The following is a 25,948-nucleotide window of genomic DNA, read 5'->3' on the forward strand; positions in this document are numbered from 1 at the left end:
ATGGCAGGTAAGAGAAGAGCTGTTTCCCCAGCACCCACACTCCCAGGAACACCCAGGAAGACAGAGGAGGGAAGGGGTGGGATCAAAGATCTTTGGGGCTTGGATCTTTCGAATTCTCTCTCTCTCTCTCTCTCTCTCTCTCCATATATATATATATATATATATGATTTTGGGTCTTGATTTGTTTTCCCAAATAAAAGGAAAACAGCTTCTCTGGCTTTTTCTAGGTGAAACCACCAAGTCTCCCAACACCCACCTCTCTCTGCCCCCACAATTCCCAGGAGCTCCATTCACACTGCTGGAGAACCACCTCTAGATTCACTAGAAAACTCTGGACAGTCCTGCCCAAGAGAGGGAGAGAGGGTGTGTGTGTGGGAGGGAGGAAGGAGGGCCCACCTGCCTTTCTGCCACCTTTTCCAGGGATGCCCTTCAAGAAGTCCTCCACCCCGGGGGTGAGTATCCGACAGCTTGTGGAGAAGGTTCCAGAAGGCTGCAGCATGCCTGGTTTTGAGCAGAAGCCTGTCCCCTTGGCCCTGCAGGAGGGTGAGACCTGGAGAGAGATTCCCCCCTCATATTCAGTGTGCACAGTGAACACTGGCACTGAACTTCCTAGTCACTCCAGTGCCCCTAGTTTGTCAGCTGGTCACTCCATGTCTCTCCAAACTTGGGGAGGTGGGGTTGCCTACCTGGATCCCCAGAAAAAGCAAGTCTTGAGCTGAGTGGGCCAAGGGAGTGAAGACACACTGTGCACGTTGATGTGGGAAACACTGGGGAGGGCTAGGAGGGTAGTGCAGTGGGTAGAGCACTGTCCTTTTGTGCATGAGACCAGAGTCAGATCCACATGCCTCCCTGTCTGAGAGACAAAACCTAGACTCCCCCAAACCTAGACTCTGAGTCCTCCCTTCACCAGGGTCAGTCCTCAGACTCCTCCTTAAAGGAACTCCTCTTAAGGGGCCCCAGTAGATACAAAAGCCAGAGTGGGGGTTGTCTCTGGAGACTGCTAGGGGCCACTTCATGCTGTCAGAGCCCAGAGCCACAGGGGTGGTGTGCAGACCCTGGAGCAGTGGGAAGGACTGTCACTCCTGTCGCAGGGAAGAATGCCACCTTCCGGGCTGTGGTCTGTGGGGACTCCAGGCCCCAGGTGCACTGGCAGAGCACCAAGGGGGACCTCAGAGACTCCAGCAAGTACCAGATCTCCTCGGCACCTGGTAGCAAGGAGCATGTGCTTCAGGTAAGGGTGATGGCAGTGTCCCTGCCCCTGCCCTTCTGTCCTCTTCAGCCCCCTACCCCCCACCAACATACACTCTCCAGAGGCCTGAGAGGAGCTCCTAGCTCCTCGGCTAGTCCATTCAGCTCTGCCTTTGTGATCCAGGCTGCCTGAGCCTGGTGCAGACCTGGCAGGTGCACAGCTACCTCTGTTGAGCAGTTAGCAGGCAGTGTAGACCAGAGCTCAAGAGTTCAGCTCTGGAGTCTGAGGACCTAGGCTCAGTGCTGGCTGGCCCTAGGAGAGCACCTGAATTCGCAGGATCGCCATTTCCACGTCCAGCCAGCAGGTGGCGCTTTATGACAGTAGTAAAGTCCAACCAGGGCCTGGCCTACTGGGACCTCTCACCAGTGCTGATCATCCCTAGCAGTTACAGCCATGATTTAGCTCCTGTGTGCTCGGCATCGTATCATTTAACCCTGACTACTTACTCCTTTTTGGAGCATCACTATCCTCATCGTATATGTAAGGAAACAAAAGCTCAGAGAGGTTGGGTAACTTGTCTCAGGCTGCACAGCCCATAAGAGACAGTATTCGGTCCCAGACCCCTCTGACCCTAACACAACAACTCCGACTGTCTCCAATGGCAAGGAGTCAGTCCATCTGTCCTGATCCCAGGTTTTTCTGGGGACTCTGTTTCTCCTGATGAAGACTGTGAGCTCCAGGAAGACAAGACAGTCAGTGTTGTAGTCATCTTTTATTTTTTATTGCCACCAGGGTTTCCTGGGGCTCAGTGCCTGCACCTTGAATCCACCACTCCTGGAGGCCATTTTTCTTTTCTTTCTTTCTTCCTTTCTTTCTTTCTTTCTTTCTTCCTTCCTTCCTTCCTTCCTTCCTTCCTTCCTTTCTTTATCTCTTTCTTTCATTTGATAGAAACAGATCAATGGAAAGGGAGTGGGAAATGGAGAGGGAGAGAAAACAAGAGACACTTACAGCACTGTTTCACTGCTCATGAAGCTTCCCCCCTGCAAGTGGGGACTGGGGACTTGAACCAGGATCCTTGCACACGTTAATGTGTGTGCTTAACTGGGTATACCACTGCCTGGCTCCTCTTAGGCACCCTTTTTTTTTTTTTTCTGTTTTGCCACCAGGGTTATTGCCGGGGTTTAGTGCCCACACAACTCCATCATTCCTGACAGCCATATTTTTTTATTTTTCTTTCCGTGTTTGATAGAGGGTAAGTAACAGAAAGAGGGAGGGAGAGACAGAGATAAGAGAGAGACACCTGGAGCATTGTTCCATAGCTTGTGAAGTCTACCCTGCAGGTGGAGACCAGAGGTTTGAACCCTGGGTCCTCATGCATCATAACGTGTGTGCCCTAATTGGTCTGCCACCACTCAGACACTGAATTAGGGTGTTTTATACTTCATTTAAAAATATTTATTTATTTATTTATTCCCTTTTATTGCCTTTGTTGTTTTATTGTTGTAGTATTATTGTTGTTGTTATTGATGTCGTCATTGTTGGATAGGACAGAGAGAAATAGAGAGAGGAGGGGAAGACAGAGAGGGGGAGAGAAAGACAACTGCAGACCTGCTTCATCACTTGTGAAGTGACTCCACTTCAGGTGGGTAGCTGGGGACTTGAACCAAGATCCTTACACCAGTCCTTGTGCTTTGAATCACCTGTGCTTAACCCGCTGCACTATCGCCCAACTCCCTGGTTTTTTATACTTATAATACATGAGTGGAGGGAGGGTAGTGCCAGTCTGCCCTCTGCCCTTGACCTCTGTAGATCCAAAAGCTGACAGGTGAGGACGCAGACCTGTACCGCTGCACAGCAATAAACGTCTATGGGGAGGCTGTGTGCTGTGCCAGGCTCACCGTCATCGAAGGTGGGTCGGTCCCCATTCAGGGAACTGGGAAGCCCAGCCCCAGCTGGCAGACCCCACCCACCCTGCCCTCTGCCAAGCTGTGGCCAGGCCTTAGGGAGAACAGGGTTGACCACCCGGGCTTCTGCCTCAGCGGGTGGTACCTCTCCTTGCTGCCCACATCAACTCCTTCCTCTATTTCCCATGGCCCAGTTGGCTTCCGGAAGAATCAGAAGAGGCACAAGGAGCCCCAGGAGGGTAGGTGGACCTGTCAGAAGCCCTTACCTCAAGGGGTTTTTTGGGGGGGGGGACTTCTTGTCTGTTGCTCACCATCCCCTCTCTCTCTCTCTCTCTCTCTCTCTCACACACACACACACACACACACACACACACACACACACACACACACACACACACACACTTAGCTCAGCTCTCTGGGATACCTTGGGGACCAGAGAACTCCTTTCAAAGGCTCAATCATCTGCCCCACTGATCCCCTCTGAATCTCAATCTTCTTGCTACAGAAAAGCTGTACATGAGTCCCTGGGAGTCCCACCCTGGGCCTGGGCCTGGGCCTCACCCCTCCCTGCTCCCTTTCTAGATCTCAGGAAGGAGCTGGCAGGCTTCCGGAACCTGCTGAAAAAGAGGTGGGTCTTGGCCTGTTGAGGGTCAGTGGTCGGGTTTGGAGGCTCCCAGGGTGGCAGTTCCCTGCTATTTCCATGAGCAAACTAGGCTCAGCCCCCTGCCCCTTCCCACTAAGACAGGAGTGGTGAGAGCTAAACAGGAGGGAGAGGAGGAGGGACCTACCTTCACAGCCTCCACTTTTAAACTCTGTATCCTTGAATGAATCATCACTCCTCTCTGAGTTTTTATTTGCTCATTTGTAAAATGGGAGCTTCAGGGGCCTGGTGGTGGCACACCCGGTATAGCGCATAAGTTACTGTGTGTAAGTACCCAAGTTGAAGCCCCAGCTCCCACCTACAGGGAGGAAGCTTCAAGAGTGGTAAAGTAGAGCTGAGGTGTCCCTTTCTCTCGCTCCCTCTCTACATCCCCTCTTCGCTCTCAGTTTCTCTCTGTCTCTATCCAAAAGAAAAGAAAGAAGAATTTTTAGAAGGAAATACAGTATGGCCATGGGAACAGTGGATTCATTGTAAAGGAACGGAGTCCCGACAATAACCCTGGTGGCAATAAAATAAAATAAAATAAGACAAAATCTCCATTAGAACAGGGGTTTAAATGATTTTCCAGTCAAGCACATATAAAACTCTAATCAGTTGTAGTTAATAATTGATGGCTAGGGTGACACTCCAGGAAGCTAGTGGGAAAAAAAAAAAAGCACTTCCTACACTTCTGTTTTGTAAGTAGCATAGCAGTGCCTCTCAGAGGGCCACCAACTTGCTGGGGAGCCCACAGAGCTAATTGTCAGGAGTTTCCCCATGAAATATACAGCTTCTGGGCGATGCCCACCCTGCCCATGTGAGTCTTTCCAGCCCCCTGACAGGTTGCCCCTCAGCCTGGTCTGTGCCCTCCCTCCAGCACACACAGGCCAGCTGCTAGGGCCTGCAGTGGTGCTGGGGCCTGGTGACCAGGCTCCTCCTGGCCTCTGACCTGTAGACTCTGCTCCCTAGGATCCCCCCTCCCACCCCGGAGAAAAAGGTGGACTCGGATCAGGTGTGGCAGCTGCTGATGGCAGCAGACCGGAAGGACTACGAGCAGATCTGCTGGAAATACGGCATTGTGGACTTTCGGGGGCTGCTGCGCAAGCTGAGGGAGATGAGCCAGGAGCAGGAAGACAGGATGGCGCAGGTACCCGAGTCCCTGCACCCCCCAGCCAGCGGGGACATCTAGGCCAGGCAGGGGGAGGGGCAGCAAGCAGGGTTCAGCATCCAGCCTCCCCAGTCTGTGTCGTGGGTTTGTACTTGATCTCTGTATGAGACTCTGGGGCTTTGGGTGAGTTAGGGTCTGTGTCTCAGTGTCCTTGTTTACGAAGTGGCTGTTGTGTTGCTGCCTACATGGTAGGGCTGTTGAGGTAAATGCGAGGATACATGAGGAGTGCTCCCATCTGCTGTCGGCATTATCCTCATCAGCACTGTCATAGTCCATGCCATTGTTGTCATTGCCACCACCATCATGACCACATCCTGTCATCACCATCACCACTATCCTTATCAACATCACCATCAAGACCACAACCATCACCACCATCATCAACCTCACCACCACTATCATCATCATCAACATCATTGTCCATTAAAATCACCAGAACGGTCTTATCTTAATTAATTAATTAACTTGATAAGACAGAGAGAAACTGAGAGGGTAGGGATATATATATATATATATATATATATATATATATATATATATAGAGAGAGAGAGAGAGAGAGAGAGAGAGAGAGGGAGAGAGAGAGAGAGAGAGAGAGATAGACCTACAGATCTGCTTCACCACTTATGAAGTGTCTTCCTGCAGGTGGGGATGAGGCTTAAATAGGGGTCCTTGGGCACTGTGTTGTGTGCATTCAAGAAAGTGTGCCACTATCAGCCCCCTAAAGAACTTTCCTAATGGGGACCAGGCAGTAGCTCACTGAGTGCACATGTTACCATGCATAAGGACCTGGGCTCAAGTCCCCAGTCCCCACCTGTAGAGGGGCCACTTCTGGGGTCTGCTTCTGAAAATAACAGGTCGTTTTCTCTATCTCCCCATCCTCTCTCAACCTCTCTCTGTCTGATCAAATAGAATAGAAAGGAAATAAAAAGAATTTTCTTAGTCCCTATTCATGTTCTCAACTCCTTTTCACTATCCTGAAAATATTAAATCTCCCATCTCCTTCTGTCTCCTCACTCCTTAAAAAAAAAAAAAGAAGGGGTAAATAGCATAATAGTGATGCAAACAGACTCCCATACCTGAGGCTTCAAAGTCCCAGGTTCAATCCCCTGCACCACCATAAACCAGAGCTGAGCAGTGCTTTGGTAAAAAAAAAAAAAATAGAGGGAGTCGGGCTGTAGCGCAGCGGGTTAAGCGCAGATGGCGCAAAGCACAAGGACCGGCATAAGGATCCCGGTTCGAACCCCAGCTCCCCACCTGCAGGGGAGTCGCTTCACAGGCGGTGAAGCAGGTCTGCAGGTGTCTATCTTTCTCTCCTCCTCTCTGTCTTCCCCTCCTCTCTCCATTTCTCTCTGTTCTATCTAACAATGATGACATCAACAATAACAACAATAATAACTACAACAACAATGAAAAACAACAAGGGCAACAAAAGGGAATAAATAAATAAAATAAATATTTAAAAAAAAGAAAGAAAGAAAGAAAGAAAGAAAGAAAGGAAAGAAATCTCCCTCAGTCTTCTCTCCCCCTAAGCTTTCCCATCTGCATTAATGCAAGACCCAGCACGAGGCTTTACAGACAGTAGATGCTCAACTAATCTCTACTTGTTGGGCTAACAGCTGAACAGCCAAATCGTGCCATCTTCTCAGAGTGCCTATACATCCGGGTCCTTTCTTGCTATCCGTCCCCACCTTGGAGAATTTCCATCTTCATGGGCTACATTCTCTCACTCGCAAACTAGGCAAACATGGTCTTAACTGGGATCTTGAAGAAGGACTGGGGCTCAGGGTTTGGGGTACTCTGAAGAGAGCCCAGAGAACTCCCCTGCTTGCTTTGTCCTCAGTATGTCAGCACCATCTCCAACACAAGACACATCAGGGTCACCAAGGAGGGAGTCGCCACCTTTGACCTGGAGCTGGAACTCAAGGACCCTGAGAGCAAGATTTACCTGTATAAGGTGAAGCTGTGTGTGTGTGGAGGGGGGGTTGAGGGATGCCCTGGTCCTGGGGACATACTGTGGGTTCTCTGGGTACCCCTGAGCACAGAGTGAACCCTGCCTTTCAGGGTTCCTGCTTGGATTCAAGCGTAGCCCTGGTGTAGACATTCCACAGAGATCTCTTACTTATCACTGAGCAACCAGGTTCTCAGTCCATGGGGATAAAGACAAGGTTCTGGGAAGTGCACTCCATCCATCTGAGCGCTTTCTCCAAAGATCAAGCCCACTTGGTGGGGACTAAGGCAGGTGTGCATGGGGACACAGGCCTATTCCACTGTTTTCTGCCTGTCAATTTCAGGCATGAAGCTTAGCTTCCTCATACCTTGGTTTACCATCTGTGAAATGAGGACACTATAGGACCTGGCTCAGAGCATCCTGAAAGGATAAATGAGATAGCAGTGCTCTCTGTTTGGCCCTCCCATGACCTCTGATCACTCCACCCTCTTCTTGGTGCCCTGTTCCTGCCACCCACCTTGTCCCTAGTTCTATGGTGACATGCCTCTATATCCTGTGTTTAATTTAATTTAAGTGAATTCATCTATGGAGCTAGGTTTGTGTGTGTGTGTGGGGGGGGGGGGTCTTATACACGCCCAGTTTCACAGCTCTCAGGTTGCTTTTTCACTCATATAGATACCACAGCATCAAAGCTTCCCCTGGTGCCATGGCACTCCCACAAGGTGCCAGGGCTCAACCCAAGGCACACATCCTACTTAGGTGAGCAAGCTCTCTGAACCTAGATCACTGAGCTCTGCAGAGCCTTGAGGAGGTCTGATTACACCCTCATTTTTCTGGATGAGTATCCTGAAGTCCCCACCCTGCTGGATCTTCAGTCCAGAACTTTAGTTTGGGGTGGTTTGCTCTGTGAGAGTCCAGGCCATTCTTAGGGCACATAACCCCCTCCAACCCACACTGTGATACTTCTGCTTTCTATAACCTGTCCCTTGCCTCTTAGGGTTCTGGAGCAGTGGGGGAACCTTCTGGTTGTAGCCAGTGTGGAGTGGGAGCAGGGGCCACTGGTTACCTCCTGCCCTGAACCCTCTCTTCCTTGTGTGGCCACAGGACGGGGAGATGATCCCTTATGGCCATGACAACCAGACCCGGCACTGCCTTCGGAGGCTGGGCAGATGCTGCCTCTTCCGCATCCAGGACCTTCGGCCTGAGGACGCCGGCACCTACCAGGTCAAGGTGGAGGACGCTGAGGTCTTCTCCACACAGCTGGAGCCTGCAGGTGTGTGCTGCTCCTGCAGACCCCAGACCCGGGGCTGTGGGGCTGGGCCCAGAGAGGGGAGCAGTGGTCCCAGGCAGGGAGCACAGGCAGATGAGTCACACAGGGGTGGCCGGTGGCGCCTTCAGTCTGACACGCCCAGGAGTAGAAGGGGACCTGAGTCCTGGGATCAGCCTGACCCAGGGTGAATCCTGAGCCCCTTCCCAGCTAGGGGTGATTGAGGTGAGCCATGAGCCTCTGGATCCTCAGCTTCCTGCCCTGTAAATAGGCATTCATGCCAGCACTGCCCTCAGGAGAGAGAAGGGTTAGCCAGATAGCATAGCAGTTCTGTTGTCAGACAGTTGATGGCCTTTAGACGCCACTTAGCCACCCCAACTTTATAAAATTATATGTGTGTGAGAGAGAGTGAGCAGAATACTGCCCCATCATCCAATTTGTGATGCGATGTCTATCTTGTTGCTGCTTGGTGCTAAGACCCAAACCCAAGGCCTCACACATGCAAGGCATTGACACTCCTGCTGAGCCAGTACTCCCCCCACCCAAGCTGTAATCTTGGGGTGATTAGAACTCTTCCTCCTCTTTTTTCTCCTCATCTTCCTCTTCCTCCTGCTTATTTACTACCAGAGTTTTCCCTGGGGCTGTGTGTGCCTGCACAATTCCACCACTCATGGCATTTTTTTTTTTTTTTTTTACCAGAGCACTGCTCAGCTCTGGCTTATAGTGGTGTTAGAGATTGAACCTGAAACCTCAGAGCCTCAGGCATGACAGCTATTTGCATAACTATTATGCTAGCTCCCCAGCCCTTTAAAAATATTTTACTTCATTTATTTTTAGATAAAGACAGAGAGAAATGAAGAGGGAAGTGAGAGATAGAAAGGGAAAAAGACAGAGAGACACCTGCAGTCCTGCTTCACCACTTATGAAGCTTCCCTCCTGCAGGTGGGGACCCAGGGCTTGAACCCCAGATCCTTCTGCATTGTAACATGTGCCTGTATTAGATGCACCACTGCCCGACCCGTTTCTCACCCCCCACATAGAGGGTGAGAGACAGATAACAGGAGAGAGAGAGAGAGAGAGAGAGAGGTAAAGAGAGAGAGAGAGAGAGAAAGAGAGAGGAGAGGAGAGAGCATTACTCCAGCACTTGTGAAGCTTCCCCTGAGCAGGCCCACCCTTGTGGTGGCTGGGTGTGTGAGCCTGAGTATAGGCATGCGCTCTACCACCTGAGCTATCTGCCCACTGTCACCCCTTGTTCTAAGTGAGGGGACTGGCCCCTATGACAAGGAGGTGATCTGTCCACTGTCACCCAGTGGTTTGTTGCTGAGCTGGTGTGGCCCTGGGTTTGGGGATGCCCAGCCTCACAGCTTCAGGTCGTATGGTGTGGTACAGCCAGCTGACACCCTGTTTCCCGGCAGCCATCCCCTCGAGAGTGGTGAGCCCTCTGGTTCAGACCTGCTGTGAGGCAGGGGGTGATGCCATCTTTGAGTGCACACTCTCCAGCCCCTGCCCCCGTGCTGCCTGGCACTTCCAGCACCGCCCACTCCTGCCCAGTGACAGACACCAAGCGTCCGTGTCCCCCGATGGCCTGACCCACTGGCTGGTGGTGAGAGGAGCCTGTCTCGCAGACATGGGCCTCTACTCGCTGGGCACTGGGCTGCATACCTCCAGCGCCTGGCTGGTGGTGGAAGGTGAGAAGGGCCCCAGCCTCAGGGCCCCTGGGGAGGCTGGCTTTGGCCCCTCTTTCCCCTCTTAGCTTCTCCTGCTCCCACAGCCTGCCAGCCTCCAGTATCTCTGTTCTTTGGGGCTGGAGACTAATCCAGGGAGACTGACCTAAGACAGCCCTGGGGACCTGGCCTGGTCTTGGGATGGAGGCCAGACTAGGATGGATAACAGCCCTTGAGGCAAACCAAAGGCCAGCTTTTCACAGTGTGAGATGTGGGTTCTCTGTGGTCTCAGGAGGCTGTGACTGGGACACTTATAAGGAAGGAGGGACTCTTATAAACACTGGGCAGTGCTCATGACAACTGCAGAGGCAAGTGGCTTGGCTTAGGACTCACAGCTTTTCTTCCTGAGTCCTCTTGAGTCATAAGGCAGCTGGGGGCCTTGGTGGGGTGTAGGGGTACATAGGCACAGACCCTGTGTGGGGACATTCTGGCTTCCCTGCTCAGGTCCCCAGCTTTCTTCAGCACTAGGGATACTGAGGCTCAGGAAAGCAGTTGGGGACAGACCAGACAGCTATTCTGGTCTAACAGGCCCTTCCTCTTGTCTTGGGGGTGGGGGTTGGAGGGGTGAGATGGTGGTGGTGGGATTCTTATCACAGGCCTTCTAACTACAGGTGCTGACCGCCAGCAGCTGCCACCAAGAGCTGAAGCCTCAGGAACAGAAGATCCCAGGCGTGTTGGCAGCAAGGGAGGGGACCCTAGACACCAAGGCCCCAAGGGGGTTGCCCTCAAGGAGGTCCAGATCCCAGCCAGTCCTGACACAGCTGGCTCTGGTGGGCACAGCTACTCCACTTGGAGCCCCAGACAGATGAAAGAGAGCCTTCTGGAAGCAGAGGGAGGCAGAGTTGCTCCTTGTGGGGACAGTCTGCTCCACAGAGAGGGAAGTGGGGACAGATGGGGACCCAGCCTGCAGGAAGGGTGCCTGGGGTCACAGTTGAGTCTCGTGGAAGGTCAGCAACAAGGTCACAGCAGAGATGGTGGTGGAAACAGGTGCTGGGAGCCCAGAGGACACAGGGAGGCTGTGTGGGGGCCCCTTCAGGCTTCAGTGGAGTGGAAGGGACACAGAGATGATGAGAGTCAGCTCAGGCAGTGCCAAGAGCCACCCTGGGGTACCGGGGCAGGGCCTGAGGCAGGAAAGATGGCACAGGATGGTCCTGTGGGGGGCTGGGGTAAGGATGAGGGAGGAGGGGATCCGATCAGAGACAGGGTGTGCAGAGCACCAAGGGAAGAGTGGTGTGGTGGGACGGGCCTGGGGGCAACTGGGGACAGCAAGGGGTCAGGGGGGCCTGGTGCCTCGGAGCCTCCTTCAGGAAGCCATTCTGACTCCAAGGCCAGCATGGCCCCCAGGTCCTAGGGTTCTGCTGGAAGCTGCCATGCTGATTCTGGGGAGTTGGGGGGCTACTGGGGGACTGGGGGATCTCTACAGACACCTGCAAGCCAAGCTTTCCAAGAACTATCAGCATCTGGAGGCAGAACACTCTTCCTGGGGCATCCTGAGGCCCAAGCTGGGGCTTTGCTGCAGGAGGTAGCTGGTTCTAGGCTAGGGGAGTCTGTGACTACAGAAGGGGGCTACGAGACTAGTCCTAGGGGGGCTAGATATCTGGAGGACAGCGAAAGGGGCCCATGGGAGCTCAGAGGCAGGGAAGGACAGAATGCATTGGGGACCTTGAGTGAGTCAGAGGATGGTTCCAGAAGTTTCCAGTGCCCCCAAGACTGGGCAGCCAGTCAGAGTGGGGAAGGGGGCTTGGACAGACTGAATTCTGAGAGCACCAGTCCTTGGCCTAATGCAGGGTCCGGCCTCAGCAAAACTGGGGTGTGCCATGGACCTGAGGCACTAGGGTATGGAGGAGGGGGAGGGGCTGCGGGTGATGGCCGAGTGGCCAGACTGATGGGGTCTGGTCAGGGGGCAGAAGATGGAAACTACAGGGCAATGGAGTTTCCTGGCTGCAGGCAGGGACTTGGGGAGGCTCTAGGAGACATGGTGGGCTTGAGGGGCCTAGGGGCACCAGAGATTAAGCCAGATTTCTGGAATGGGTCATGGAGCTCCAGATCAAAAGGGCTCAGTAGTCGGGGCACAAGGGCCATGGGGTCTGGGCATAGCCATGGACCAGGACATTCTAGGGGATTAGAATCTGAGAATGTGGGTGATCACATTGGGGGCTCATGGCTGTCAGGAGAAATGGGGTCTCTTCATGGGTCTGGCGGGCAAGTAACTTCTGGGGAACTGGGGAGGATAGAGTCCAAGGGAGGGGGTAACAGCAGAGATGACCCAGGGGTGCCTAGGGGAGTGTGGTTTGGGAAAAAAGGTGGTTCTGGCCCTGTGGGAAGGGAGTCTGGGGGAGCTGAAGGTTTCAAGAAGGGCTCAGATGACCCTGAAGGCTGGTCTGGAGTGTTGGGGCCTCCCCTATCAGGGGGACAGTTACACTCTAGGGGTGACTTGGGGGGCTCTAGTGGCCTGGGGTCAGGGGGTGAGGCAGGCTCTATAGGTGACTTGGGGGGCCCTAGTGGCCTGGGGTCAGGGGGTGAAGCAGGCTCTATAGGTGACTTGGGGGCCTCTAGTGGCCTGGGGCCAGGGGGTGAAGCAGGCTCTAGAAGTGAATGGGGGGGCTCTAGTGGCCTGGGGTCAGGGGGTGAGGCAGGTCCCAGGGTACACACCGATGGCCCTGCTGTAGTGTCCATGGGTGAACTGGGGCTTCATCCAAAGGCCAAGGAAGCACCCAGAGATCAAGGGGGCACTGGGCCAAGGGGACAACCTTGTCCCCTTGGTGACCTAGAGAGTCCTGGGCCATTGGGGTCCCTGGATAGAAGTGGTCTTGGGGTCTCTGCCACAGTGGAGGCTGTTGGGGGAAAGCATGTAGGAGCAGGACCAGAGGGATCTGGGAGAATAAGGCCACCTTGCAGTCAGACTGCAGAACTCGGGGGCTTCAGCACCTCAGAGGCCCCAGGGGCCTTCGGGGAAAGAGTCCATGAGGATGGCTCTGGGGGTCATGGAGCCACGTGGTCAAGGTCTCTAAGGGCAGGGGTCAGAGCAAGGGATGAGAATAGGACCAGGGGCGTCAGGGGCTATGTCTGGGGCCCAGAGGCAGTAGCTCCTCACTCTTGGATTTCCAGGGGCCAATGGGCTTCTGGGCCAGCCAGCATGCTGGGGTATGGGGCAGAGCCAGTGTCTGTGGGGCCTCAGCAAATCGGGAGTGAGGTCACTTGGGGAGGACGGGCAAGGAGTCTTGGGGCCGGTGGGCTGGGGCCAAGGGGGCCAGCAGGCTTTAGAGGTGACTCAGGGGGACTTGGGGTAATGGGGTCAGCAGCTGAGGTAGGTTACAGGAAAGACTTGGGGAATCCTGAGGGGGTGGGTTCAGGGAGTAAGGGAAGTTATAGGGGTGGCCTAGAGGGTCCTGGGGTAGTCAGACCAGGAGGTGAGAGAGGGTATAAGGGTGGCTTAAGGGGTCCTAGGGAAACTGGATTAGGAGGTGAGGGGGACTATAGTAGTGATTTAAGGGGTCCTGGGGTAATCAGGCCAGGGGTTGAGGGGGATTATAGGGGTGTCTTAGGGGGTCCTGGAGAAACCAGGTCAGAGGGTGAGGGGGATTATAGGGCTGTTTTAGGGGGTTCTGGAGGAACCATGTCAGAGGGTGAAGGGGATTACAGGGCTGTCTTAGGGGGTCCTAGAGGAACCAGGTCAGAGGGTGAAGGGGATTATAGGGATGTCTTAGGGGGTCCTGGGAGGATCCCACTAGGGAGTGAGGCAGGGTATAGTGTTATTTCAGGGGCCCTTAGTGGAATGGGGTTAGGGTATGAGGTAGGTTATTGGGAAGACTCTGGAGGGTCTAAGGGAGTAGGACCAGAGGGTGAGCTGGGCTATAAGAATGGGTCAGGGAGGTCAGAAGCAGCAGACTCACCAGTGGGAGTGAGGTGTAAAGGTGAGCTTAGAGGCCAAGCAGCCCTGGATCTCAGGGCAGGGCCAGGCTCCAAGGGAGACTCCCCAAGGGGCAGTGGTGTGGGGGCTGCAGGCAGGGCAAGTCCAAGGGTGGACTCTGGCATGGCTGGAAGACTGGGCACTGGAGGTGGTATAGCACACAGGGGCAGCCCTGGGGTCCTGGAGGAGGGGGGCATTCACAGAGGCCCACAGAGTCTTCCAGATGGAGGGATTTCCAGGAGCGATTTCAGAGGGTCTGGACCCTCAGGGGTTGATGTGGCCTTGGGGGCATTTGTGTGGAAGGAACAATTAGGAGCCAGAGAGTGGCAAGTGGTGTATCCTGGGGACAGAGAGGCACCTAGCAGGGAGGCCAGGTCCCCAGCCCAGGCAGGGGCTTCAGGGCCCTCTAGGTTCTTTGATGGAAGGGAAACTGTGGGTGATGATCCCCAGGTAATGATGGCTCTGAAGTCTGGGCCTGAGCAACACATCTGGAAAGCAGAGCCATCAGACAGGGGCAGGACTCTGGGCTTAGGAGGGTCGGCACCTCAGGGAGGTGGGGGCTCGATCCTGGGGAGTAAAGAGTTGGGTGCAGGGTGGGGGGACTCAGCTAGGCCAGGAAGCATTCTGGACAGCAGCCCTGTGCCCAGGGAAGGGGGCCAGCCAGTGTCCAGGGCTGCAGGTGGGCTCAGGGTCAGCCACGTTTGGGCCCTGGGCTGGGGAGACCAAGGGTTTGGCCACAGTGGCTCAGGAGCTGGGGACCTAGGCTTCAGGGTCTCCAGCTCTCTGCAGGATGAGGACAGCATTTCTAGGCCATCCCAGAAAGAAGTGGGGGACTCTAGGGGAGTGGGAGGGTCCTCCAACCAAGAGGAGGCAGGTGAGTGTCAAGTCCCTCTGTTCCTGGAGAGCAGAGCTTCTGGTCTTAGAAGGGGTAGGCCCGATGGCTCAGGGGACTTGGGTGTCCTGAATGAGGAGGATTCTACTGCTCAGGGGGACAGCTACACCCTCAGTGTTGGGGACTTGGAACTTCAGGGAGCCTGGAAAGGCCTCAAGGTTCCCTTTGATAGCAAAGGCCCTAGACATGTAGCATGGGGGACCCCAGGCCTGGGGTCTGAGCTAAGCAGAGAACAGAGAGGAGGCAGGGAGGCCCTAGGGGTGCAGGGGTCCCTGGAGGCTGAGAATGGAAAGACCCAAGGCCCAGGTGTCCTGGGGGAGTTGAAGGGACGGGTAGCAGAGGACTCTAGTGGGTCAGACAGGAGATGTGGCCAACATAGGAGCAAGCCAGTGGCCAGGGCCAGAGCAGCAAGGCATGGGGCTGGGGATGAGGCCACAGGCTTGAGGCAGCCACCTTCAGGAGAGCATCTGACAGAGGCTATGAGTGCAGACCAGGGTCTGGCGCCTCTGAGACATCTTGGCAGCAGGAAAGGAGGGTCGGAGACCCATGGATTGAGGAGGGGTACCAGCCAGAGTCCGGGATCCAGATGCAAGCCTGGTGCTGACCATTCCTCTGAGGAGGCCCGAGGTAGGTCTTTCTTGGCAGAGCTGACCTCTGCTCCTGGGGGTACATTCTGTAGTCCAGATTCTACCTCTAACCTTAGAAATTTGTCCCTGCCAGTGCTCCCCAATTTCAGGGGTCTCTTCCTAGTCTGGAAAGCACCCACTCCCTCTCGTGGCCACCAGACCATGTGGCTCAGAGATGTCCTGGTGTGACACTGCACAGCCAGGGGGCCTGCGTGCAGGCCAGGCTCATGCTGGCAGTGTTAGGTGCCTGCCCCTGACCTCTCCCTGCCAAGGCCCAGGTCTTCCAGGCTCTAGGTCCCTATAGTCCCCAGACTGTCATCTCCACCATTTAAGATCCAGAAAGCTGAGATCCTGTGGGGCTGGGGGGGTGGGGGCGAGGACTATGTGAGCTCCCTAGGAGCTAGTGCCATGGACCTTGACAATCCTGGGGTGGGATGGGGTGGTTGCAGAGAGGAAGGACTGCCTGTGGCCAGAGGCCTAAGCAGGTATACACACCAGTGCCTGGGCCTGGGGATGTGACTCAGGACTGCCCCATGGCATGTTGCTGGGGGGCATGTGCAGGTTTGAGGGCGGATGGGGGTGGGATCACTTTGGGTCATGCTGGTGCTCACTTCGTGTTCTTCCCCATGGCAGTCTGATGGGGGCGGTCCAGCATAGCTCAGCTCCTCTGATGCCTCTTCTCTCTCTGTTCCTCTTGGTGGGCCCCCAGACAAGCCCCAGTTCCCCAGGATTCCCAGGGGGCCAGCATGGGCCTCTGACGGCAATCCCCTTGGGATGATGGGGGCCGGGCAGTGGAGCATTAAGTGTGGAGCTGTGACAGGTGGTGACACCCAAGGGTGAGGACATAGACTGGGCTTGGGTGGGGGCACATCCCTGGGATTCCCATTGTATTCAGGTGCTGACAGACTAGCTTCCTTTGGGATCTGGTCACAAGGCCAGGAAGTAAGACTTTGTGGGGTCCCCAAGAGGAGGGAGTAGGCCAGCAGGGCTATACTGTCCAGATCCCGGTTGCCTCAGACTGCAGTGCTTCTCTGTTCTGTCTTTCCTGACCCCCACCCCAGCAGCCTGAACAATGTCTCCAGGCAGGTTATTTTAGTCCCCTGACTCAGTGTGGGGCTGCCCTTTCCCAACAAACCCCAGTTACTCTTCCTTGGGGTCTCCCCCAGGATTCCCCACTGCTCTTCAGTCCTTGGTTGACTTTTCTCTGTCCCCAGCTCTCCTGGGGACTTCTACTACCCCAGCCATCCTCTCAGCCTCCATCCAGGGCATCATGCCGACATGGATGGCACCTCAGGGCCCTGGCAGCACCCACGTCCTGGGCTACCTGATCAAGAAACACCAGCTGGGCAGTGGCAACTGGACAGCAGTGAACAAGAAGCCCATGCCCGGTGAGCTGGCAGAAATGGGGCTACTACCCCACCCCATCTCCCAAGCCACCCCAGGCCCCTTCTTGGCCCTGGCTGGGCTCCAGGTCCTGGGGGTATACTAGGCAGTGTCTGGGGGGCATTTGTAACAGTCATACTTGAGAGGCAGGACAGATGGGGGAGAAACAAAGAGGCTGCTGAGTATCCTGCAAGACACAGGACACCCCTTCCTTCTGCCCCACTTCCTCAAGAAATCATTTTAGTGTAATTATGGGTCAAAAGGCAGTAGAGCAAATGCAGAGAACCCCTGGATTAATAGCAGTCTGTGGGGGGAAGCCAGAAACAGAGAAGTTAGCCTGGGGGCCCTCATAGGCGGTGTGAGTCAGTAGTTCCGGGTTGGCTCCTTCTGGTCCTGGGGCCTCTGGGCCTCGTCAGATGCTAACTTTGCTTGGGACCCCATGAGTAAGTAGAGCACCCCCTGGCCCAGGTGAGGGGCAGTGAGGAGGTGTAGCTCTCAAGCAGGTCCAGGAGGGCACAGGCCAAACAAGGCGTGAGGGATGTAGTCAGGTCTCTGCCTTTGAGAAACTTCCAGTGCAGAAGAGCATTTCCCCATCCATAGTTTTAGTGACCTCTGGGCCCTAGGAGATGCTGGTGACATCTTGAGAACAGCAAACATGCAGAGAAGTTCTATAACCAAAGATGCTGATGGCATATAGCCTGTGACATGTCCAAGTCTTGGACATGGGGTGGAAACCTGCCCTGCTTTGCCAGACCTGCATTTCCCACTGAAGACAATGCCAGAAGCTTCCCTTCCAAAGCCCAAGTCCAGCTGTCATGACTGTCCACCCAGCCCCACCTGAGCCTGTCAGCTGGACCAGCTGTCAACTGCTTTATGTCCCTAATAAGCCCAGCACATGGTGGGAGTTAGGCTAACAAATGACATGAGCAAGAATAGAGCACTGGCCGAAGCTTCACTGTGTGAGTGGCCTCTCTCTTGACATTCCCTCGGTGCCTGGCCAGGACCCCTGGGGCCTGAGAGGGGGGGTCTCTGAGTCACAGACATGTCTCAGCATTACCCTAAGCTGGGCCCTGCCATGCCACCAGGGCAAGGATGAAGCCTAAGGATATGTGGTGGAGCTGAGAGGCTCAGGCATTGGAGCCCCTGCCACATGGGCACTGTGGCAATCACCACCACACAGCTAAGGACTTTTGACCCCAAGAAGGCTACTTCACGCAGGTGACAGCAGTCAGCTGTCACCTTGCGTGCTAGCATGCAAGCCACACCTGCAGCTGACGACTGTGGCCTTCCTCTGACAGCTACAGGCCCTCCCCAAAAGGGTATCCAGCAGCGCCTTGCACTTGCTGAGCTTGTGCTAGCTAGAACCTTCCTATACTCCACCCCCAGCTGTATGAAGTAGTATTTATTGAGCATCTATTCTGTTCTGGGTCCTGGGCTAGGCAGCCCTCTCAGAAATGTTTTATTACAGCTCAAATTCTACAAAGAGATTGCTCACCTGGTAGAGTGCCCTCTTACCAAGGATGACACCCCAGATTTGAACCCCAGCACTACACAGAGGTACTCCAGCACTAGGTGAGGCTCTACGAATAGTGGGACAATGCCATGGTGTTTCTCCAGCTTTTCCTGTTTCTCTGTCTGGTATAAACAAAGAATTGGGGGAGGGGAGGTCATCCCAGGAGTGGTGACAGAGGGAAAAAAAAAGAGTTCTACCAGGTTAATATTTGTAACCCCACTGGTTTGCAGCAAGCCAGGGTTTAAACCAGGTGGTTTATTCCAAAGTCCGGGACTCTTTGCTGCTTCTTAAGTGTGGCCTAGGGAGGTCCCATGCCACTGAGTTTATGGAGTTCATGTTCAGAACAGAAGATACCCTGCCTTTGTGTTCTCAAAAGATGGATTGTCTTCCCCCAAGGGGCTTTAACTGTTGGAAGCAGTTGACCTGCTTTTTGACCCAAGTTGACAATGGCCCACCAGACCCAGACAGTCATTACAACAATCAAGGATACATGTACAGTGAAAAGCACACAGCACTCATATTCCCTGAATTTCATCCTTCATCTGTCCCTAACTTGGATGGGTTCAGGTACATCACTTCCTGTCTCAAACAGGAAGTGGTTATTTTATCTGCAAAACTAGAATTGGATTTCTCTCCCCCTCACACACTGGCTCTCTCTCTAAGGGCATCTTTCTCTCTCTCAGTACTCACTCCCTCCTGCTGGTGTCACCCCTCAGGATTAGCCCCCAGCTCTCTCTACAGTTCCTCCACCCCACCTCAAGACCTGCTTCCGTGTCCAGTCTGTCCCAAGTTCCTCATGAGCCCCACCACAAAGGACACCTTGACAGTCAGAGCTGGGGACACGGTTCGAGTGCCTGTCCCCTTTGAAGTGAGTATATCCAACAGGGTGTGGGGACCACCAAGTGGCCATAGGCTCCGCACCCAGTCTTGACTTCTTCCTTCAGCGTTCCTATTTCTCTGCCCTTCAGCCGTAGAGACAGGAGTGGGGGTGGTTGTTTGCTAGACATCAGACTGAGGAGAATGACAGGAGGAGGCACAATGCTCATCTGGCTACTGGGTGGCCATTCTGCCCAGAGTCTGCAGTCCCTTTAGTGGTGGCTTCTAGTGCTGCAAAGGCACTTGATAGACTCCACCTCTGCAGCCTAGCCAGTCTCCTTTGACTTCAGTATGTATATTGTGGGCTAGAGAAACAGCTCGCTTGGATAGTGCACTGCTTTGCCATGTGTGTGACCCAGGTTCGAGCCCAGCCTCCATCTCATTAAAGAAAGCTATACTGGCCTCCCAACCCGGTCAGCCCCCCTGGCAAGTCCACCATAGTCTCCCGCCTGGACTTGGCATTTCTGCGCGTACCTTCCCCAGCCTCCTCTGCCTCACCCATTCACCACCTCCTCCCAGCCAGTCATTCCCTAGGCAGGCATTTCCCCACTCTGTGCTGTGGCTCAGACAGTCCTCCTTCCAGAAAGTTCTGTGTGTTGCACCACAGGCCCAGTTTTAATGGCATCCCTCCACAAGACCTCCCTCCCACTTGTCCTTCCTCTGCTCCCAGGCCACCCCCATGCCTGAGGTGACTTGGCTGAAGGATGATTTGCCCTTGCCTGAAAGAAGTGTCACCTCCACCACTGATGGCCTGACCCAGCTCCTGCTCCCCGCGGCCAGCCTCTTGGACAGCGGCCTCTACAACGTGGTGCTGAGGAGCCCACAGGGTCGGGAGGCCACCCACTCCTTCCTCCTCAGGGTGGCAGGTGAGTCGAGCAGGGCCGGGATGTATGCTGCTGGGCTTCTCCCGGTCGTAGGTCTGGGCAGTTCTGCTGGGCCCAAGTGTGAGCTGAACCCCAACCTCCCCTGTGTGTGAAGACAGAAAAGGAGGAAAGACTGAGGGAGCCTGAGGACATACCATTGTCCTGCTGCCTCAAGGACTTAGGGACAGTTGGGCTACAGCTTGTCCCTATGTCTCAGTGAGTCTTTATTTTAAGTCAGTTAGAAAAAAAAAAAAGGCAAAACAAAACAAAAAATAACCTCCACCATCTAAGTCATGGAAGAATTATCTGTGGAGAGAAAGGCTACTTCCTTTCCCCACTGGAACTCCTCTACCGCCTTCACCCTGGAGAAGTTTCTGTAACACAGGAAGGGTGGGTGACTCACATGGGGGCTTTGTACCTTGTCTGTGTCCAGTGTCATCTTGCTAAGAATCCAAGGGGGACTGAGGTGCTCTTTGGGGAGCCCCCTGGAAGAGCTGCCTTGTCCAAGCTTCCTGCAGAACAAACTGCATGCCAGAGCCCCAGCAGACATGTGTGTGTGTGGGGGGGGAATAGGTGGATGGGGGCACTCAGAAACCTGTGACTGGGTTCCACCGATGTTGTTTCCAGGTCCTGCAGCATGTCCCCAGGCACCAGGACCCATCCTTCTGAAGGAGGACATGCCTGGGTCAGTGACACTCCAGTGGGATCCCTCCCCGGATGAGGCCAGAAATGCCTCGCTGCACTACGAGGTGCTGACCCGCTCCTCAGCTTTTGGGGCCTGGCGCCAAGTGGCTGCTCACATCCACTCCACCTGCTTTATGCTCCCGGGCGTGCTCCCGGGCCACGAGTACCACTTCCGGGTGGTGGCCAGGAATGAGCTGGGGGCCAGTGCACCCTCAGACACCAGCCGGCCCTGGTTCATCCCCAAACAGCGAGGTGAGCATGGGCGTGAGTTATGTAGGGGTCATGGGGGGCTTGTGGAGATGGGAGGGGTGCTTCTCTGTGCAGAGCTGGGCCCTGAGTCCTGCAGGCAGCTCACCTGCTGTCTCCACACCAGCACACTATGCTGTGACCCCAATGGGGCCCAGGAGTGCTGGTGTCTGCCTGTGGAGATTCCTTGGGGGACTTCTCCAACCAGAAGCAAGGAGGAGGTAGAGAGAGGGACTAAAAACAAAGAGCAAGTGATAGCCAAAGACACATGGACTTTAAAAAGCAATCACTAGGGAAAAATGAGTAGCCTATAAGATTGGACTGAGGGTTCTGCTTTTCTAAACCACAAGCATGTTTAGAAGGTTGTTGACTGCTGGGTTAGCTGCCATCACCAGTAGGCAGTGAGATAGGACTGTTTTGTTTGTTTGGTTTTGGGTTTTGTTGGTTTTTATTTATTTCTTCATTTGATTCTGTGTTGTAATTTACTCACAGTGAAAAGAAAAAAAATCCAGGGGCCAGGAGATAGTTTAGTGGGTAGAACACTATAGGTGGTGGAACAGTGCTTTGGTGTCCCTCTCTCTCTTTAAATATTTTATTTATTTTAATGAGAGATACAGAGAGAGGGGAGAGAGACCAGAGCACTGCTCAGCTCTAGTTTATGGTGGTGCTGGGGACTGAACCTAGAACCTTTGAGCCTCAGACATGAGTCTCTTTGCATAACCATTATGCTGTCTCCCCAGCCCCACCCCTCTCTTTTTCTCAAGTTTAGACTGGAAACGAATCCAAGAGGCAGACAAAATAGCTCACTTGGATAGTGCACCGGCCTTGCTATGCATGAGGCTATGCACGGCAGGAAGCTTCAGTGGTATCTCATATCCTCGCCCCATCTCCCTCTCTCTCTCTCTCTCTCTCTCTCTCTCTCTCTATATATATATATATATATATATATATATATATATATATATCTGTCTATCTACAGAGGTTGACCCAGAGTGGTGAAATCCCAGCAAAATAATAATAACAAATGGACCCAAGGAGAGGGTTCAGTAGTAGCTCATATGCATGAGGTCTGGGTTTACCCCCAGACAACATTTAAAAAAAGAAAATATTAAAAAAGAGTCATTGCTTTTATTAAAAATTTGATTAATTATTATTTCACTATTAACATGATATTCACTATATATATAATGAATATATATATCAAGTCAAAATCGCTTATTAAAAAAGACAAAAGAGTGAGTTGAGATTTGGGGTGGAATTGGCAGGTGAGGGATGACCGAGGTTTTGGAAATGCTAGGTCACCTGGAGAGATGACCCGTCCCCCCCCCACCTCCGTGCCTCCACCCCTCTTGCTCCCTGCCTCCTCTCTCCCACCTCCAGATAAGTCCACAGCAAAGGCCAAGAGCCCCAAGGAGCCGGACCCGCGGCAGGAGCCCCGCTTCCTGGTGGGGCTGAAGGCCCACCTGCTGCCCCAAGGCTGTGCCTGCTGCATGAGCTGTGCCGTCAGGGGGTGCCCACGGCCCCGCGTTACCTGGTTCCGGAACGGCCAGAGCCTGGAGGGGGACTCTACAGTGTATAGCACCAACGTCCTGGGTGTGTGCTCTCTGGTCATCCCCAGTGTCTCCGCCAAGGACAGTGGCCAGTACCAGGTGGTGGCCGAGAACACTCTGGGTCAGGCGGTCAGCACGGGCACCCTCATCGTTACAGGTAAGGCAGCTGCCCAGGCAGGTGCCAGGTGTGGGGATGGGGGAGTGGGTGCAAAGGGGTGTCACCTGGCCATCTTCTGGGGCCTGTCTGTCCTGAGTGACAAGGGGCAGGGCTCTCCTCTACTCCCCAGGACCTTTCCTCTGTTTACCCTGCTCTTTCAGCCTTCTGCCACCCTGCTTTGTCCATCTGCAAAATGCAGTCCTTGAGTGATGGATTGGAGCTGTGTGGCCCCCTCCTGAGCCCACCTTCCCTGTGTGGCCTTGCTGCACATTTCCAGAGAAGAGGGAAATGAGGTTCCCTCTGGGCCTGGGAGAAGGCTCATAAGTGACCTCAGGACTTATATGCAAGAGGCCCAGTTTCCATGTGCCAGAGCTAGGATTTGAACCCAAGCCCCTGGTAGTGTGGCCACTCCCTATCACTGAGGAAGACAGCTGCCCAGTGTACCCTGCTCCTCTGTGTCTTGCAGAATCCAGTCCCTAGCCCCAAGAACCCCAGGCTGAGCCCATCTAGACCCACAGCCGCCCAGACGACAACTTCCCAGCCTCACCCCTCATGATCACCAGACCCAGAGGACAGGACACCGGCAGTGCCCAGGGTGCAGGGAAAGGGATTGAGGGGTCTCTGCGGAGGTTCCTCCAGGAGGGGCCCCCGGTGAAGAGAAAGAAGGAATGACAGCCCCCTCCCCCACTTCCCTGGGATGACAGTGCCAGCTTCCCCTCACCAGGTGGAATTCTCCACCTCTGGAACTCAGAGGGGGCCAATCTGCCAGTGGGATGGGGGCTGAATTCCTTGGCAGACCCCATGGAGGGGACAAAGTAGTAGGGACCCCAGGGAGGAAGGGAAAGGGGGTTACTGGCCCTAGGTAAGGACAAGAGTATCTTGGGGATGTGTGTGTGTGTGTGTGTGTGTGTGTGTGTGTGTGTGTGTGTAAGGGGAGGGGGCTTTCTTCAGTAAAGCATCTGACTCACAAAGGTGCAACAGTGGAGGACAGACCGCCATGCTGGGTGCCCATAGGCAGGGCAAGTGGGTTCTGGCTGAAGGGAGGAACCAGGTCAGAAATGCTCTCTTCTGCAGTCCAGGTCAAGACCAAGGGCAGGGAAGCCTCAGCCTGCCCTGTCTCCCACACTCCTGACACCCACCCTGGGCAGACAGTATACGAGGGGATTGCTGTTGCCTGTCACCCCTGGGGATAGGAAGAGGCTAGGTCCAGTGGGTGCTCTGTGGGCCACCATTGGAAGAAATTAAGAGAGTAACCATGTCAAAGAGGGGAAGGGTGATTTTTTTCTGCAGGACAGGACTCCAGTGGAACACACCACTCCAGAAACTTGTCTTTCCTCATCCTCATGCTGTGACCCCTCAGGACACAAAGATCCCAGGAATTATTGGGAGTCTGCAGGACCTAGAAGACAATACAGAACCCTGGGGAGAGCTCATCCCTACACCCCCTCCCTGCCTGTCACCCCCTGGCCCCAGCAAGAGCTGCACCACTTTCCTGTCCAAAGAACTACTGATTGAGGGGCTTGTTGCAAAGCATTTGTTTCATTATCATTTATATGAAAAAGTGTGCTTTTCTGCTCTCTCTTTAGAGCGTAACAAAGATTTTTGTTCATTATTTTGGTATGTTAATATTCAGGGACACATTCAAAGAATCACACAGGGATTCATGTGCTCATCACCTGCGTTCTGCATTAGCATTGTTTTGATGCCTGATAAAGTTGATCTCTTACTAATCTGCCAGTCTGTGCATCTCAGCTATTAACTGTTTTATCTTCCTTTTCCTCTACTTTTTTTTTTTTTGCTACTGGGGTTATCACTAGGGCTCTGTTGCCTGCATGACTCCAGCCCTTGTGGAAGACTCTTTTTCTATTTTGGGTAGAAGGTGAGAGACAGAGATGAGAGGACAGACACCGCAGTGCTGCTCTGTACTCATGAACAGTCCTCAAACTGGGGTCCTTGTGCTGGATAAAGTGTGAACTCTACTGGGTGGGCCATGCCCCATCCCCACATTAGTTCATCTTATTTTGGATGCATTCCTTAGCAAGTTACAAACATGAGTGCCCCTAAAAACCTGCAGCAAAGTACAGCAGGTTTTTCTCTATTTGGCCACTGGAGGGCACCCAAGTGCTGCAAACCACTTTAGAAAGCGTTAATGTGTCTCCAGGACTGACCAACCTTCCCAAGAGTTTGAGTAAAGTGTAAATGGTATCAGTTTAGATAAGAGATTTAACCAGATATAGATCAAGAAGACTGGATATTTTTGTCTTCACTTGCAGAACCTGTGCCCTTCTTTTACAGCTGTAAAAAAAAAAAAAAAAAAAAAAGAAAATAGACTTTTCCCTTCAAATGACTTCAAGTGAAGAGTGAGAGAAGCCTGCAGCAAGGCTCCATAACTCATGAAGCTTCCTCCCTACAGGCTTGGACCTGGGTCCCCAGGAATGTTAGTGTGTATGTTCTACCAGATATGCCACTGCTCAAACCCCGACTAACTATATCCTTTTTTATTTTTATAAAAAAAGGAAATTTTATTATATTTTAAGATGTTTTTATTGTTCATAATTTATCAGATACAGAAATTGATTTAGGAGGTAAAATCACAAGGTAAAGCCACTGCTGATGTGGAAATATGTGTAATACAAATAATTATAAATCTATATGAAATTTTTTGCATACTAAATTTACCTGTTGGGCTGAGTATACAGGTAAGAACCCACCTCAAATTCCCTCCACATTTTGACACCAACATCTTTTGCCTGATATTTTGTGCCATGAATTAATTTGCTTTCATATATACTGTGTTTCAATGCACTAATCCTTTTGCATCTGACATGTTGTGTGAAATCCATTTGTATCATTGTTCTTGATAATCTGACCCATGTCACTAATATTACTTAATAAACTGCACTCTTAGTACAGAGATTTGGAAGTTGTCATAGCGGTTTATTATGAAGAATAAATCGATTTACTTTTTTAAAAATGCAGAAAAAATGTAGAGTAACTTTAAAGAACTTTGATTTTAAAAAGAAAAGGCAAAGGACAATGAATTAAATGCACACATTGCTCTGTGTGTGTGTGTGTGTGTGTGTGTGTGTATTGGGGATGTGCTTCACAAGTGTCAGAGCTGTGAAGTTGTGTTTCTCCTCTCTTTGTCTCTTTTCCTCTCTCTCACATATATAGGAGTTTACCAGGAGGAGTGGAATCATGCAAGTGTGGAGCCCCAGCAATACCCTTGATGGAAAAAAATAATAATTCAAAATAAAAGATTCAATAAAGTTCATTATCCAGGATCAGGGAGCTGGTTCAGTGTCAGGTGACAGGACTTATATTCCTAAGGCTCCAAAGGTCCCAGGTTCAACCCCCTGGCATCTCCACTAGTCAAAATTGTCCATTGTCCTCTGATCTCTCTCTCT

At 53.1% G+C, this 25,948-nt stretch overlaps 1 protein-coding gene across 1 annotated transcript; it reads left to right on the plus strand.

Moving 5' to 3' along the window:
• IGFN1 (immunoglobulin like and fibronectin type III domain containing 1) lies at positions 1-25,470 on the plus strand. Its single transcript, XM_060179221.1, has 17 exons — positions 1-18; positions 435-543; positions 1,092-1,231; positions 2,999-3,098; positions 3,288-3,332; positions 3,676-3,721; positions 4,703-4,880; positions 6,743-6,856; positions 7,955-8,123; positions 9,533-9,805; positions 10,453-11,172; positions 16,484-16,657; positions 18,384-19,033; positions 19,712-19,907; positions 20,532-20,840; positions 22,215-22,541; positions 24,359-25,470. Exons 1-17 carry the CDS (start codon positions 1-3, stop codon positions 24,415-24,417), a joined length of 3,627 nt encoding a protein of 1,208 aa, XP_060035204.1. The 3' UTR covers positions 24,418-25,470.
• The last annotated feature ends 478 nt before the right edge of the window (positions 25,471-25,948 follow it).

The sequence above is a fragment of the Erinaceus europaeus genome, chromosome 19 (assembly GCF_950295315.1).
Source record: "Erinaceus europaeus chromosome 19, mEriEur2.1, whole genome shotgun sequence".
Taxonomy (NCBI): Eukaryota; Metazoa; Chordata; class Mammalia; order Eulipotyphla; family Erinaceidae; genus Erinaceus; species Erinaceus europaeus.